Source organism: Botryllus schlosseri, chromosome 9, assembly GCF_051294905.1.
Source record: "Botryllus schlosseri isolate E-star chromosome 9, Bs_hap1, whole genome shotgun sequence".
NCBI classification, from domain to species: Eukaryota; Metazoa; Chordata; class Ascidiacea; order Stolidobranchia; family Styelidae; genus Botryllus; species Botryllus schlosseri.
The window spans coordinates 17567979-17581754 of record NC_137244.1 but is presented as its reverse complement, the minus strand read 5'-3'; the positions used below and the strand labels follow the sequence as shown (position 1 = coordinate 17581754).

The 13776-nt window shown below is 40.3% G+C and overlaps 1 protein-coding gene across 1 annotated transcript; it reads right to left on the bottom strand.

The window, feature by feature from the left end:
- Positions 1 to 2817: 2817 nt before the first annotated feature.
- On the bottom strand, positions 2818 to 13112 carry LOC145446304 (stromal membrane-associated protein 2-like). Its single transcript, XM_080324560.1, has 10 exons — positions 12761 to 13112; positions 11420 to 11553; positions 9034 to 9119; positions 8837 to 8918; positions 7570 to 7661; positions 7370 to 7509; positions 7196 to 7311; positions 6489 to 6654; positions 4811 to 4971; positions 2818 to 4088 (listed from the first exon to the last, which is right to left on the bottom strand). Exons 1-10 carry the CDS (start codon positions 12864 to 12866, stop codon positions 3681 to 3683), a joined length of 1491 nt encoding a protein of 496 aa, XP_080180686.1. The 5' UTR covers positions 12867 to 13112; the 3' UTR covers positions 2818 to 3680.
- Between the last annotated feature and the right edge of the window lie 664 nt (positions 13113 to 13776).

Sequence of the window (13776 nt, the reverse complement as noted above, 5' to 3'; positions counted from 1 at the left end):
CAAAAAAGTTGAGTAATTGTATGCCTATGGAAATTAGCCTAATATGCAATACCATCGAATGCGATTACCTGGAAATGCTGTAATCGATTACGATTACAAATCACGATTACCCTATGACTGACAAGCGCTGAGAATCGCGTTCACCCAGTCAACAGTTTTAAAACGTATAATTTGAATGCAATATTTGGATGTAAAGCTTAATCCAGGTCATCTTCAATATTAGAACTGAAGACGCGAAATGAAAATAATCCACATCACCCGAAGTATATCGTCGCTGTGTCGCATAGTAGGCCAGCTTATGTCAATTTTAGCCTACACATTTTGAGAAAATTAACTTTATGTAAAGTTTCCGCTTTCGTTCGGCCACATCTTGGCCTTGATTAACTTTGAAATAATGTGACTCTGACCGACATAAACACGGCCAAGAAATGACCGAATTACTTCCAAGCAATTTCTAGTGAATGAATACTCGTCAACCCTCAGCTCACTGGACCACGACCTAACCTATCGATCTATTCCTTCGTTACATGCCACCTCTTTTTGTCGCTTATTGTCCTTTTATAAATTATCTTATTTTACTTTTCATTGAGTGAGCATCATTCCTCCTCTTTACATCGCCTAGGCCCAAGTGGGTGTCTGCTTTAAAAGGCCAATCGTAAGGTTTTAACACCGCCCCATCTTTTCATTGTATCGCAGTCTTGTTGTGTTTTGAAATGAAGAAATTGTTAGTAAAATGATACTGAAAATGAAAATTTCAATATCAACATTTTACTAAAACTTGATTTTCTATCAATTTGAAAAAATGGACATATATGAGCTACTTTGATTCCACCGCGACGATATTTGCCCCTACATCACGCAAGTCGCACATCCATGTCTGAAGCCGATTGTATAGTAGGCCTATACAGCACATAGGCCTATACGCCATGAAAGTCGAGAAGGATTCAACTCCCGAATCGCCTGGACTGACCGTCCACGTCGTCCAAATATCATATGATCGACCGAAAAGATCATCGCTCTATAAAATATGCCGGACCTGATGTGTGGAACAGTATCCCGCCGGCCATCCGACAGTCGACGAGCATGTCCACATTCAAGTCGAAATACAAGCAATTACTATTAAATAAATACAGTGCATCCTCAAGATTACCGGACCACGACTGACCTATCGATCTCGCTTCCCATGACATGCCGCCCTATTCTTGTCGCTTTCTTTTTCTATACTGTATTCTTTACTTTCATTCAGTGTGCAACTGTGCATGCCTCCTCTTTACTACGCCTAGGCCAAGGTGGGTGTCTGATTCCATTGACAAATCCAAGTCGCTTCGACATCTTCCTGTCTATTCATTGTATCGCATTTTTTGTGGTGTATTGAACTGATAAAATTGCTAATAAACCAATGATGATGATGACCGATGCGAAATTAAATTTCCAATCTCGTAATAATAACCGTCGAGTTATATTTTTATCTGAACAAGGCACATACCTTTCTGGTTCTTTCCATTCCCCGTGAGTGCTTTCTTTCGTCGGGTCTTTTCTGGGCTTTTTTGGGGGAGGGAAGAGGAGCCCAGATAAACCTCCGAAGGGAATCGCACCCGGCCGCTCGATTAGTAGGCGCTTATCGTCACCGCTACCACTACCCTATCTCCCCCGTAATATATTGAAATAGCGGCGCCCACCTCTGTACCAGCGACTAGGGCTGGGCAACATCGAGTACCTGAGTGTTTCGATTCTGAATCACGCATTATGATTCGATTCGAGTGTTTGAGTATCACTCATTATGGCGTATAGGCCTAACAGGGATATTTAGATATCCCTGAGGCCTAATAACAGTATATGTAAGATATGTCCATTGTCCATGTTGAAATTTGTACCTTTTAAGCGTCCACAAAGAATATAATGCCTGTCTCCATCACATTGAAGATACCTTGGTATTTTTCGACCATACCGATTTCATTGCGCTTTGTGACATGTTGTGGGCTGATCATGACTTCAGAAATATGTTATTTCAGGTAACGTTAGTGGCATTGTATACTATGTGTCTCGTATGGTGCGATACGGCCAATCAAGGTTTCAAGGCTTTCACAGTGGAAACTATAATCCACGTTGACAAATTAACTTTCAGCGGCGTTGAGCGTATATTTTCAGTACTCGAAAAAATCGCGTTTTAATACTCGACTCGAATCATTAGAATTAATGCTCAATTCAGATTCGAGTACTCGAATCATGGTGCCCAGCCCCGGCGACGCTTTTCATGTGTCCACGAGTCAGACATGGATAACTCGAAGATTTTCGAAATTAGATCAGAATTACAGCTATAAAGCTTTTTTCCAGAGTAGAATTATGTCTATTATTTTACAAATTAGATTAAAATTAGAATAGCTAGTTTTTTTCAACTTAGATTAGAATTACTGAATTCACGAGAACTGGGACATTTAATCGAATCCCGTTAATATCCATAGTCCGTTCTTATGAGCAGGAGAATAGCAAATGTCTGTACAGCAAGCTTGGCTCGTTTCGCACTATACAGTTCTCCTGAAGCATTCAGAGGAAAACCGGCATTTCGCTCTAATTACACAACTAGAATGATCTAGTTTTCCCAACTCTGCCACGAGTCATCCCCATATGGCAAACTATGACGAAATAGCAACACGAATATACTCAGGCCTGCAGCGGGATGAAAATTCATTATATCCACCGTGACGCATCAAAACGGATGACGTCACAACGTCCGACAACTCGGGGCATTGGCGTCTTTCGTACCCCTCGGTTACGCGCCTGACCACGACCCCCGCCAAACACACGCTGATCCGCATATTATATTTCATGTACAGGATAATATTTATTATCCTCGGGATACCCTCCCAGGACTTCATATCGAATGTGTCTGTGGAATCGCAAAAAGTTATCCGCATGCCAATCATTGTCTATACACAAGGAGACAGTAATACTAAAAAGGAAATATTACAAGGATCAAGTTCAATATAACGATGTCGCGTTTCAGCAATGCTTTCATTCCGAAGGTCAGGCATACTGTACTTATATATTCTTCAATACACGTAAAACAACCAATATTATCACCCAAGTCGAAACGCTGTGATGAATCATAATTCCTTTGCACCACCGTAAAATACCCAATAAGTGGCCTGAAATCGGGGATATCAATGTATGCACCGATCCAACTTAATATAGATTAGATTCCAGTACATTCATTTGCAGATACATGCACTACAACAACCCCCGGTTTCTGCCACTCGATTAGTGACAATGCCATTTGTTCCGATTCACATTCACAGCCGACACATTTCGGCTTATTTTGAATTTTTAAATTAATTGCAATAAGTATTCGGTCAACACAAAACAACAATGCAGGTCAATATTCGACATTACCGTGGTTCCATTCGTGACCCTACGAAAAAAAAATGTTTAGTACGATTGTGACTGAACAAGTCAAGGCACTTCCGCTAGCAACTAATCAAACGCTACTTCATTCACATACCTCAACACAGGACAACGCAGTACAATTTGCGAGCTACAACAATTTTCGCCTTTCTAATAGGAATGTTACGGATATATTATTTATATATATAGCACATGGACACATCGCAAGCACCCTGCACCATGTCATCTGGCGGTTCGAACATCTTCCATATAGTGCGCGCTCATCAAGATTTTGACAATCATTTCCACAGCTGATTGCTAAGGGTATGTCCGGACATCATGTTTTGTGGCGTGGTCCCGGCACCCCACATGTTCTGGTTCATACCGGGATTGCCTTGCATCATGCCAGCGGCGCTGTAGGCGGGCATCTGTGTGTTACCGTTCTGAACCGGGTTGGCCCCCATTCCGCCATACATTGCTTGAGCGGAGTGGTTAGCTTGTCCGTGTCCGTACATGCCCTGTCCTTGAACGGGGTGGTTATTCTGTCCGTACATGCCCTGTCCTCCCATCTGAGCCATTTGCGGCTGGACGCCGTAATTCATGCTGTAGCCCGGATGCGATTGCATTGGCACTTGGCCGGGCTGGTGATGCTGCTGCATCATCCCCGGATAGCCGCCCATGTTCATACCGGCCATTTGTTGGGACATCTAGAAAAGAAATTATATAATTGTTAAGATTGCGAAGGCGCCAGAAGTTTTCTGGACAGCGAAGCTGGTCTTCTCCACTAGTAGCCTATTGTTCGCTACGAGTACAGTAGCGTGATTTTCAAAATACTTCCAGCTGAATTACAAACGTCATACTTTTACAATTTGACAAGTGGAACATGCCCTACTCGCATATCATTTTCGTTAGCGAAATAGTATGGACCAATGGGCAACATTTATACATTCTCCACAATGGTAATGTTGCAGTAGACTCCTGCCCCTTGCATATCAATTGAACACACAGAGGTGGTCGAAGTAATCAGCGTTGGTACTCAAGTTTAAGCGGAAGTAATGCCGCAAAGTTTTTTCAATTACTATTCGGTCGAGGTCGCGTACTTTCAGCAGTTAATCGAAGGTGGCTACTTTCGCAACTAACGCAAAATGTCCCTCCAAATTAGGTACAATTTTTGAAAATATGTTCAGTTAACGCGATACCGAGGCAGTTTAGTACAATTGTTATGGCAATTTCACTGATGGAAGTTTTGGAAACATATCCCAAAACTGCTTTTTACTTCACAAAAGCCCACAAACTGTTTAGTAGAATGTGGACCGAGCAGCGCAAGTAGGCCAAAACTACTTGAATACTGAAAAACTATATCAGTTACAAAACACAAACTGCATGCAAAAGACATCACGCTATCGGACTTCATTATAGTGATGCATACTTGATGAACTTGATATTGTTGTTGTTGCATGGCCATGGCTTGCTGCTGCTGCTGCTGTTGTTGTTGGTACGCGTTTGCGTTCATACCGTGAAACGCTTGCTGTTGATTCGCATGATGCTGCGGTTGCTGGTAACCCATATTGGCTTGGCTCATGAAATTGCCTGCAAGATTGCGGGAAACAGGTCAGAATCCACAAAACTAAAGTTTCCAAATCATATTTCAACTACCTCCATGGAAAGATTATCCAAACACGGGCTCCAGGCCCGTACAGTAAGCAACGCCAAAATCTCCAGTTTTTTTAGGCGTTTTAAACGTGCTTTGTATAGCAATTTTCGCAACTTAACCCGAAACTTTTCTACATGGTACAGTTGCGAAAAGTTTTTGCTCAAGGCTCCATTTTACCGATCAGGAGCATCTATCAATTAGGTTTAAAAACGATAATAGACTATGAATTAGACATAGTGAAAATGCTATCTGCTCGAATAATATAACTAAATGATTACACGAACATACACTTTAAAATTATGAGTTATGCGAGACGTACAACTACGGAAATACAGCCCGTCTCGTACGCCTATCCTACTGCCCCAAGAACAGCCAAAGAAGGTGATGACCGACTCTAAACGTACCAATTGACATAACTTTGCCAATTCTAGATAATGCCTGGTGTAGAAATGAAATATTAAAACAACTTGATAGACTTGCGACTATCAAGCTACTTCATTATTATTAACCTCACGCCAAGCTTAAACCAAAAGCGGGATGTGCTATAAGTTTGCAGTATGTAAATCAGCTATGTAGAAGACTAATTGATTGTGGCATACAAAACATCATGGTGATAGACAAGACGAGATAGACTGCATACCTTATGTGCATAAGCATTGAGACCATTACGAGATTAGAAGGACAGGCAAGTAACACATTGCACGGACAGTAATTTATGTTCCCATTTTTGAAGAAGAGCAGCTCACTTATTGTTGTTGTCTCAGACAAAGGGACCAGGGAGGTTACTCAATACCTTCACGGTTAGTCAGAAAAACAGGGTATCAAGCATGAGTAACCAGGCAAAGTGACCCGTACCTACAAAGCGGTACTGGGTAGCAATAGTACCTATTCATTCTAATATTGGTGGGTAAGATCAACAATAACATTATTCACAGTAAACCGCAGAAAATTTGCACACTACCAGTACTACAAATGGCATTTCACTCGACTAGGTTATGAGAACGTTCGCGATTATTCAGAGCATGATTCTCTGATTCATACCATTATCCGTCAATAGGTAGGAAACTGTTTCTATTACATGGCACAACGTCATGCCGTTGTCAAGTGAACAGGAAAATTAAAACGACACAGTACAAAGCATGCCAATCTGATGTAATTCTTCTCTGCGAAATGGGTAAAATTCCATCGCTACATAAAGGACTACAGTCATTCAGCCATGCCTAAAATTAGTCTACGTTTAGAGTGGTCCATTTACTGCATCTTGAGAACGCAGGGGTGCTTTTATGTTTACACATTTTTAAATGCTGTATGGCACAAGCCTTTAGAGAGCTGGCCTAGACCGTCATTTGTAAAAAAATGTAGCGGCTATCTTAAAAAAACATCAACAGATTGGAGCAAGCCTGCGGGCCATATCTATCAACATAATATTCTCATGTCAGGCAGCGATTCTAACCTGTGTTCAACGGTGAGGGCTTAGTTCCTTGAGAATATAGAGACAAAATCGAGTCTTTGGATAACTTCGTGTCCTTCGCATTCTCCGAGGCTGGTTCGTTATTGGTCGTTCCAGCTGTTTCCGTTCCGCCGTTCAACAAATCAGGACTCGACACTGAAGAGCTAATCTACAAAACAGAAACAAACGATTTTACGAACCGAGGTGGTCAGTAACGAGGCATTGCTATTTTTTCAGAGCCATTTTACACCATTTCACTTCTTAACAATTCTAAAGCAATACTGCTGCTTTTTGCATTTCAGATTTTGAAAGGTAGAAAGTAGTTTCAAGGTAAGTTTGCATCACTTCCAGAAGTGAAATAGTCATAATCTGCGTGTGAAATAGTCCCTGTAACTGATTATATTTTCAATGATTGCATTTATTTGTACCACATCAGTCATTCGCAATCACATCTCGCAATTTCGAATGCAGTAATCTTCTTGAAACTACTTATTCGGACACTTTTCATACCGCCCGTTTTCCACTCCAACTATACGCAGCTTTTTGTCTTGTAAATTGCTATTTCTGCTTGGAATTGAGTATGTACGCCTTAATCTCTGGTTCTAGCTGAATAGAAATGCGGACTACATAGATCACTTCAGCTCACAGTGCAGTTCATGCCGTGCCAACTCGAGTAGCCCTGGCGAGTGGTCAAAATAGAAGTACCTTACCGAGTGAGATTGAAAAGACGAAAGAGGTCCGAATAAATCCTCGGAAAGATCAGCGCTCGGTCGAGCAGGAGCAGTAACAGTGACGGACGCCGGCGCCTGTTCTGTAATCGGCGAGCCTGAAAGTCGCAGACATCGTACCGAAGTCATGTCGGGGCATTGTGTAACAAAGCGTACTCAGCCCGAGTAAATCGTCGGTCGTTGGTCCTGAATTGGGTTTCTGAGCAGGTTCCCGCGCGGAGACGGAGTCGGCCTTTGGCAACTGAGGTAGCGATTTCGGCCTTGGAATCACGGGACTGACTGGACGCAGGCTTTGGCTGTAACGGGAAAAGACCATGTATACCGAAATCCGCAAATTCACCCTACAGATACACAACCTCGGCTTTGGTATCGACACGACCGAGACGCCCTGCTTGGTTCGTTCGCTTCGTTTTTTCTTGGGCTCGTCGTCTTCTAGAATTCCCAATCCCTAAAATATGACCGGTATTTTTGGAAACAGCCTGCGGAGGCGTCAAATAATTTTCTACACAAAATACAATGATGGAAAAAGTCGCACGTTATAAGAACACACAAAAATCTGTGGAGCAATGAAATGAAGGCCTGATCGAATTAACTAGAAAAATGAAAGTATTTTTTTTAGTTTGACTACATCACACAATGGTTTTTAAAGCAAGAATACTTCCTATTCAACAGATTATTTCATGAATCCTGTATCACATCTTCAAAAAATGGTTTTGATGCCGCCCATTACTCCTTCTCATCAATTAATTTTATGCTGCATCTTGTAAGCAGTGAGTATTAGAAATTTAAAAAGTTTTCCAATGATATTCACAGACTGATTGACTCTTGCATTACAAACCGTTGACAACGGTACTTCTTTCAAGCCTTTTATACCACTCACCACAGGAAGCAGATCTGGCTCAACCTGGAAGGCATTAATTCTACATGGATCTGGTAGTGCACTGATATTACTTCACTATCACCAGTGACGACTCGACAACTTTGACCGCTTGTAATCGCATTTCTAAATGGACATATTTTGCAAGTGCTATTGATCTGCTACGGGTTAAATAGGTATGATTCGGTTAGAGTTGAAGTATAGGAAAGTATGCTCGATTTTCTAGTGGACTTTATTGTTTCACTGTTCGAAACCCACGTTAATAGAAGGCAATGATCGCGCCAAAAACTGCTGCTCGAATCGAATTTAAAAGGATGATGAAGTTCAACCCAGGGATGTAGCAAAACCTTATAAATTATAAGTTCCAACAATTAGAATGTTGGTATGTATGCATTTGTGATAAAATTTTGTACATTACATTGAATACTGAACACATTAAGACTACATTAATTTGTAGATCTTCGAATGAAAAAAAGAAAAACGCATTGCGCCAGGCATTGATTGATTGGACGACAGAAACATATGGCAGTCAATAAACAGGTTGGCCTTGATGTGCATGTACTTGCAACAACCAAAACCAATCCCACTAGGTGAAACGATTCCATGGACATGGACACAAATCAAATATCAACTCTGATGATGGAACACACCATGTTGTCAGGATAAGACAAGATAGACCAATTCCTAGTTGTTGAACATACAATATCACATTTATTTATATCAAAGTAAAGGCTTACAGTACTTACAGTAAGTGGACGTAAAGGGATCTCAACAGGAGATATATACTTCTTCTTTTCGTATTTATCCCTGATGAAGTATTCTAAACTCCTGAGGGTTAACGATAAGGAAAATTGCACCGTGATAGGTGAATATGACAGTTCGAAAGACTAGAATTCAAGTACTTCCTGTTGGCGAACCGCGCATTGCCAATAGAAAAGGATACGAATCAGTTTGTGGCCTCCTGTACTCCCTTGGTAACTTGGCTTCATACATTTCCTTGGCCCATCCATTACCACGGCTGCAGAATGTCTAAATATGAAACGCGCCATCCACAAAACATAGATGTAATCAATAAATGGACGTTATGAGCCAACGACCCGCAATAACAGTCTCAAAAACACTCGACATGTAATAGTGTTCTTGGTTCGCTGACTGCTTCAATGCGTTTAATAGGCCGAAAATATTGTAGTGGTATGAATAACGTATCATTGTAATCCAAATGATGATCACAAATCTGTAATGATCAAGATAGGCTAATAAACCTCAAGTCATCAAGTTCTGTTAAGTAATCGATGAAAATTCGACATTAACCACTCAATGGAGACTAATCAGGCGATCTTGAATAGACTTTGATAGTGCGATGATGAAAGCAATATAGCCTGTACCGAAGTTGATAAATTCTATCTACAATTGTTTGATAACAACAAAAACAAAAGTTACAGGAACGCTCGTTTCTTTATAGCTCTAGAATTTAGATGAACAAAAGTAAATGCCATTATTCAAGATATATAAATTCTAAAACATAGTACAAAAAACTTGTGGGACTCGAAATGACTTGTGACCCATGTTCCCTCTAATTTTTAACGAGTCTGCGTGCACTCACAAACTCACTGCGCGGTCCCTTAGACAACGTTGAGTAACAACTAAAAAAAGGTCATCACGTCGGATTTTTTATGCCCATGCGCAGGCCGTGTTATTTTTGGCATATGCCAAAACTGCCAAAACTAGCTTATTTTTGGCATTTTTCTATTTTTATTTTTGGCAATTTTGGCATCGCCCTCCAAATAGATAGTTTCAGACTCGAATTAGTCACAAAAACGCTTTATTTGGGTCAGTTTATCAAAAGAAACCCCATTAATGTGCAGCATCTACTTATAATCAGTGCCAACAAACATTAAGAAGAAAGAAAAAACCTAGCGATTTCATAGGTTCATAATATCAAACGAAACCACAAAATTTGCATTATCATCTCGGAATCGTTGCCAATAGGCAAAAAGAAAGAGAAGTCTAACAAACACTTTCAACACCTGATTGTTATAGCTGTTGAATAGACTTATATTGTCTGCACTGTAACAGTGCTTCCAAACTCAGGTCGAATCTGGGAAATATCGGCTTCAACAGTAGCCGTTCAGGGAAAGAATGTAGTCAGTCCTCCAAAAAGGTTTTCAGAACTTGAAAATTTTCGGAGAGCCGAACCGGCTTTCAAGCATCATGAAAAGAAATCACTTCGCTAGTGACATCGATCTCATCGCTGAAAGAATTTTCTTCCCAATACTTTTCCAGGAGTTTCCTGTGTTGTCTCTCAACACATTCTATTTTGTGGCCCGACCATCCCATCTCCTTCAGTCTATCGAGATATTTTCGGAGGACTTTTGTCACTTCAGGTGGCTTTAATATTACCAACTCACATGGAAGAGTCCTGGGAATGTTAGCTTGTTTAAGAACATTGACGCAACAAGACACTATCTGGCAAAACGAGACTGCAGCTCAGAATAGCCAGACAGTTTGTGCGTCACAATGTTCAACTCGATCACAATGCAAAAATCGTGGTTGATTTTGGAGGTTCCAGATCCATGAGCAGAATACAATCTATATTTTAGTAATCAGTACAACGGCAGCTTTCCATTGATACCCGTTTTATCAAATTTAGCGCTCGGCAAGCGGGTCAAAAATGGTCGTAAAATTGCCTTTGGACAAATGGAAAGTATGACGTAAACCAAATGCAGTCAGCCGTTCAATCTCGCTGTGCCTACATCATTTAGGACACCATGCTTTCACCACTAATGAGTGTGCTGGACCCAAATTAAGAAACCTGCCCTTCACACACGCTTTTCTCGCTTGTATCGCGGTCCCGTTAACATAACACCATGAACGAACTACGCTATTGGCAGGCCGTGTTATTTTTGGCATATGCCAAAAATTGCTTATTTTTGGCATTTTCAAATTTTTATTTTTGGCAGTTTTGGCATCTGGCTCCTGAAATGCCAAAAATAACACGGCCTGCCCATGCGCAGCTTAGAATTTCTGTACGCAGAGACCGTGTCAGCACTGCGCAATTGCGCAGCTTAGAGGGAACATTGCTTGTGACTCGAAGGTAGCGAGTTGAGCCCCAAACTTGGGCCAACACCGACGATCGTACAATTAATATACGTGAAACAAGGCGACTATTCAGTTCTTTGACTATCCGAAAAATGCTCATGAATTCAATTAACCCATGCAATCTCCACCTATGATTACATATGCTATCACAGCTCCTGTCTGAAGCAAAAATATGTCAAATCAAAGTTTTATAATAAATACAGCATAATGTTAACTAATTGAGATCTCACAATCATTTGTTCTTTGGTCCATGAATCCAGATTCACTGATTTAACACGAGATATGTGAACACCCATAGACCTGTGTAGTCCTGAACAGCGAATGCACACAAGAACTCCAAGATTCCAGGACGCCCATCTTGGACCTGGAAATTGAGAGATCAAATAATTGTGATATAAAATTTGAACATAAATGTCACCATCAAACAATTTTGTGTCTTCAATGCATTACAAACCCGAGGGTTGTATGACGACCAAAAAGATAATACCGGTAGTCTTGGGAATGTAGGATGCCGTACAATCAGGAAGGTGATGAGTAACAAAGAAGTAGATAACAATGTATACTGCATAGTCTATATGACAATTCAGTTTCAGCACAACACAATACCAGAAATTTTTAGTAGGCATACAGTCCAACAGTCAACACAATTATCAAGGATAACATAATTTAAAAAAATAAATATAAAGTCTTTATTGACAAGTATTGTCAATTTACTGAATAAGAACAGTGAACGTATTGTGTGGAGGCTATCGTGTGCAAAAATTCGTTATTGATGAAACTGAAAAATTGTCACAAATGTCAGGCTATGCATCATCTTAGAGAGCAAGAGAGAATCTACAATTGTCAACTGGGTGGATTAATTACATTAAAAAATGCAATTGGGTGAAAAGTGATATGCAAAGAAGCAAGGCAAAGACGGGAGACTTGACATAAAGGAGCCATAAAAGCAAAGTCGCTCAAGTCAGAGCAATCTTACTAAAAAAGTCGTTACGTTCAAAACTTTGGATTAACTTTAGCAAAAATACAACTGTAGGGACAAATCAAAGGGTATCAAGCAAAATAATTAAAAATTAATTAACACAATAGAGTCTATGGTAATTTGGCCATTGTAAATACAATTTAGCAGTACGGTAGCTTGAGAGCAGATAGTAGCTTAAATTCCACCAAGGTTCAGAAAGTAAATTATTCCATTTTGTGGCACAGATATCCATATTGAAATTTGCATAAGTTAGAGTGGACAATTTTGTTTGATGTAAGTGAGCATCTGAAGATATGTGAAACAGATTATTGAAATACCCTGGTAGTTGTAGTTTAATCAGTCGATAACAATGCATAAATTCACGACCTCATCTTTTCCGTGCCGTTGGTAGTTTGAATTACATGTCTGTGTGGTGTTTATTATTTGTTTTGTGAAGATGAATAATTTTTCTCTCTCGTGATTTGGTAAAATTTAATTCAATAATTTAGGAGGACATGTGCCAGATTGATAGAACGCTGTGTCGTGAGTAGACAGTAAAATTAGAACCGCTGATGGTGATCATAGCTAAGAATTATAAATATAGGTCCCGTACCTTTGGCGAGACAGTCCGCACAGAACTTGTTGTCTTCTCTTGACAGAATAACAGCAAGTATGTTTCTATATTTCTCTGTCAGCTTCTGGTCATATCTTGAAGCCATCAAACCACTAGTGAATAATCATACAAGAATTTCTAGAAGATACTCAAAATTCGAAAGTCAGAAAACTCTAAAATTTAGATTTGCATGCGAAATCACTGCCGAATTGGATTCTCATAATATCGATAATGAACATTGAATTGTCGAGAACTCGATACCTTACCCGGCTTACAGTGTTTACCTACGTTACGACTAAGTTAGTCAAGACTACGCATACGCAGAAGAGCGGCACGCATGCATTCTCCCATTTCTATGTCTCCGATAATTGCTATTTTATTTTGTATGGTCGCGAAAGCGAAGCACTTGGATGAGTCAGAGAATGCGATACTAAATGATACACTCGGATATACGCAATTCACGGACCAGGATAAGGAGAGACATAAATTTGCGATACCGGCGTCGTCAACATACTTTGGAAATGTTTTCGAATATTCATATATTTCGGTGATTTTGTAATATACTTTAGCGGTGTCACGATATACTTCTGTCGGGGGTTGAGGCTGGGTTAAGATTCAGGGTATCGCTCTGTGGTTGGGATAGGTTAGGCTCAAAGGTGGTAAAAGTATTGGAGTATCGTGAGTATTGGAGTATTTGGTTGTATTAAGGGCTGTTGAGTAGGCGTCGTGGTGAGCGGACGCGTTTCCAGCGCTCCCGTAATGTAGCTATGATAATTGGCGAAAATCCAGGATTCTAGAAGACAAGAAGTCGATTTATCGAGTTAGATAGACAGAATTTTCACCAACCAAATTGATACACCAACGATACAGCAAGAAATCGGTTGAAGACGCAAAAAGTTTGATGAACTGGATATATCATTTGGAGATAGGATATCAAGACTGAACAGAACTGTGGTTGCTACATCGGGAAATTTGCCATTGGCTGCAATACTTCACCAACCGTCAGACAATCAATA

What these genes read in the sequence shown, in the direction of transcription:
- LOC145446304 (XM_080324560.1), bottom strand. Translation starts at nt 12,866, where the DNA reads ATGGCTTCAAGATATGACCAGAAGCTGACAGAGAAATATAGAAACATA. An exon ending in TGCGGACTGTCTCGCCAAAG is followed by an intron (nt 11,554 to 12,760) that starts GTACGGGACCTA and finishes CTCAATTTCCAG; the next exon opens with GTCCAAGATGGGCGTCCTGG. An exon ending in GGACCAAAGAACAAATGATT is followed by an intron (nt 9,120 to 11,419) that starts GTGAGATCTCAA and finishes TTTCATATTTAG; the next exon opens with ACATTCTGCAGCCGTGGTAA.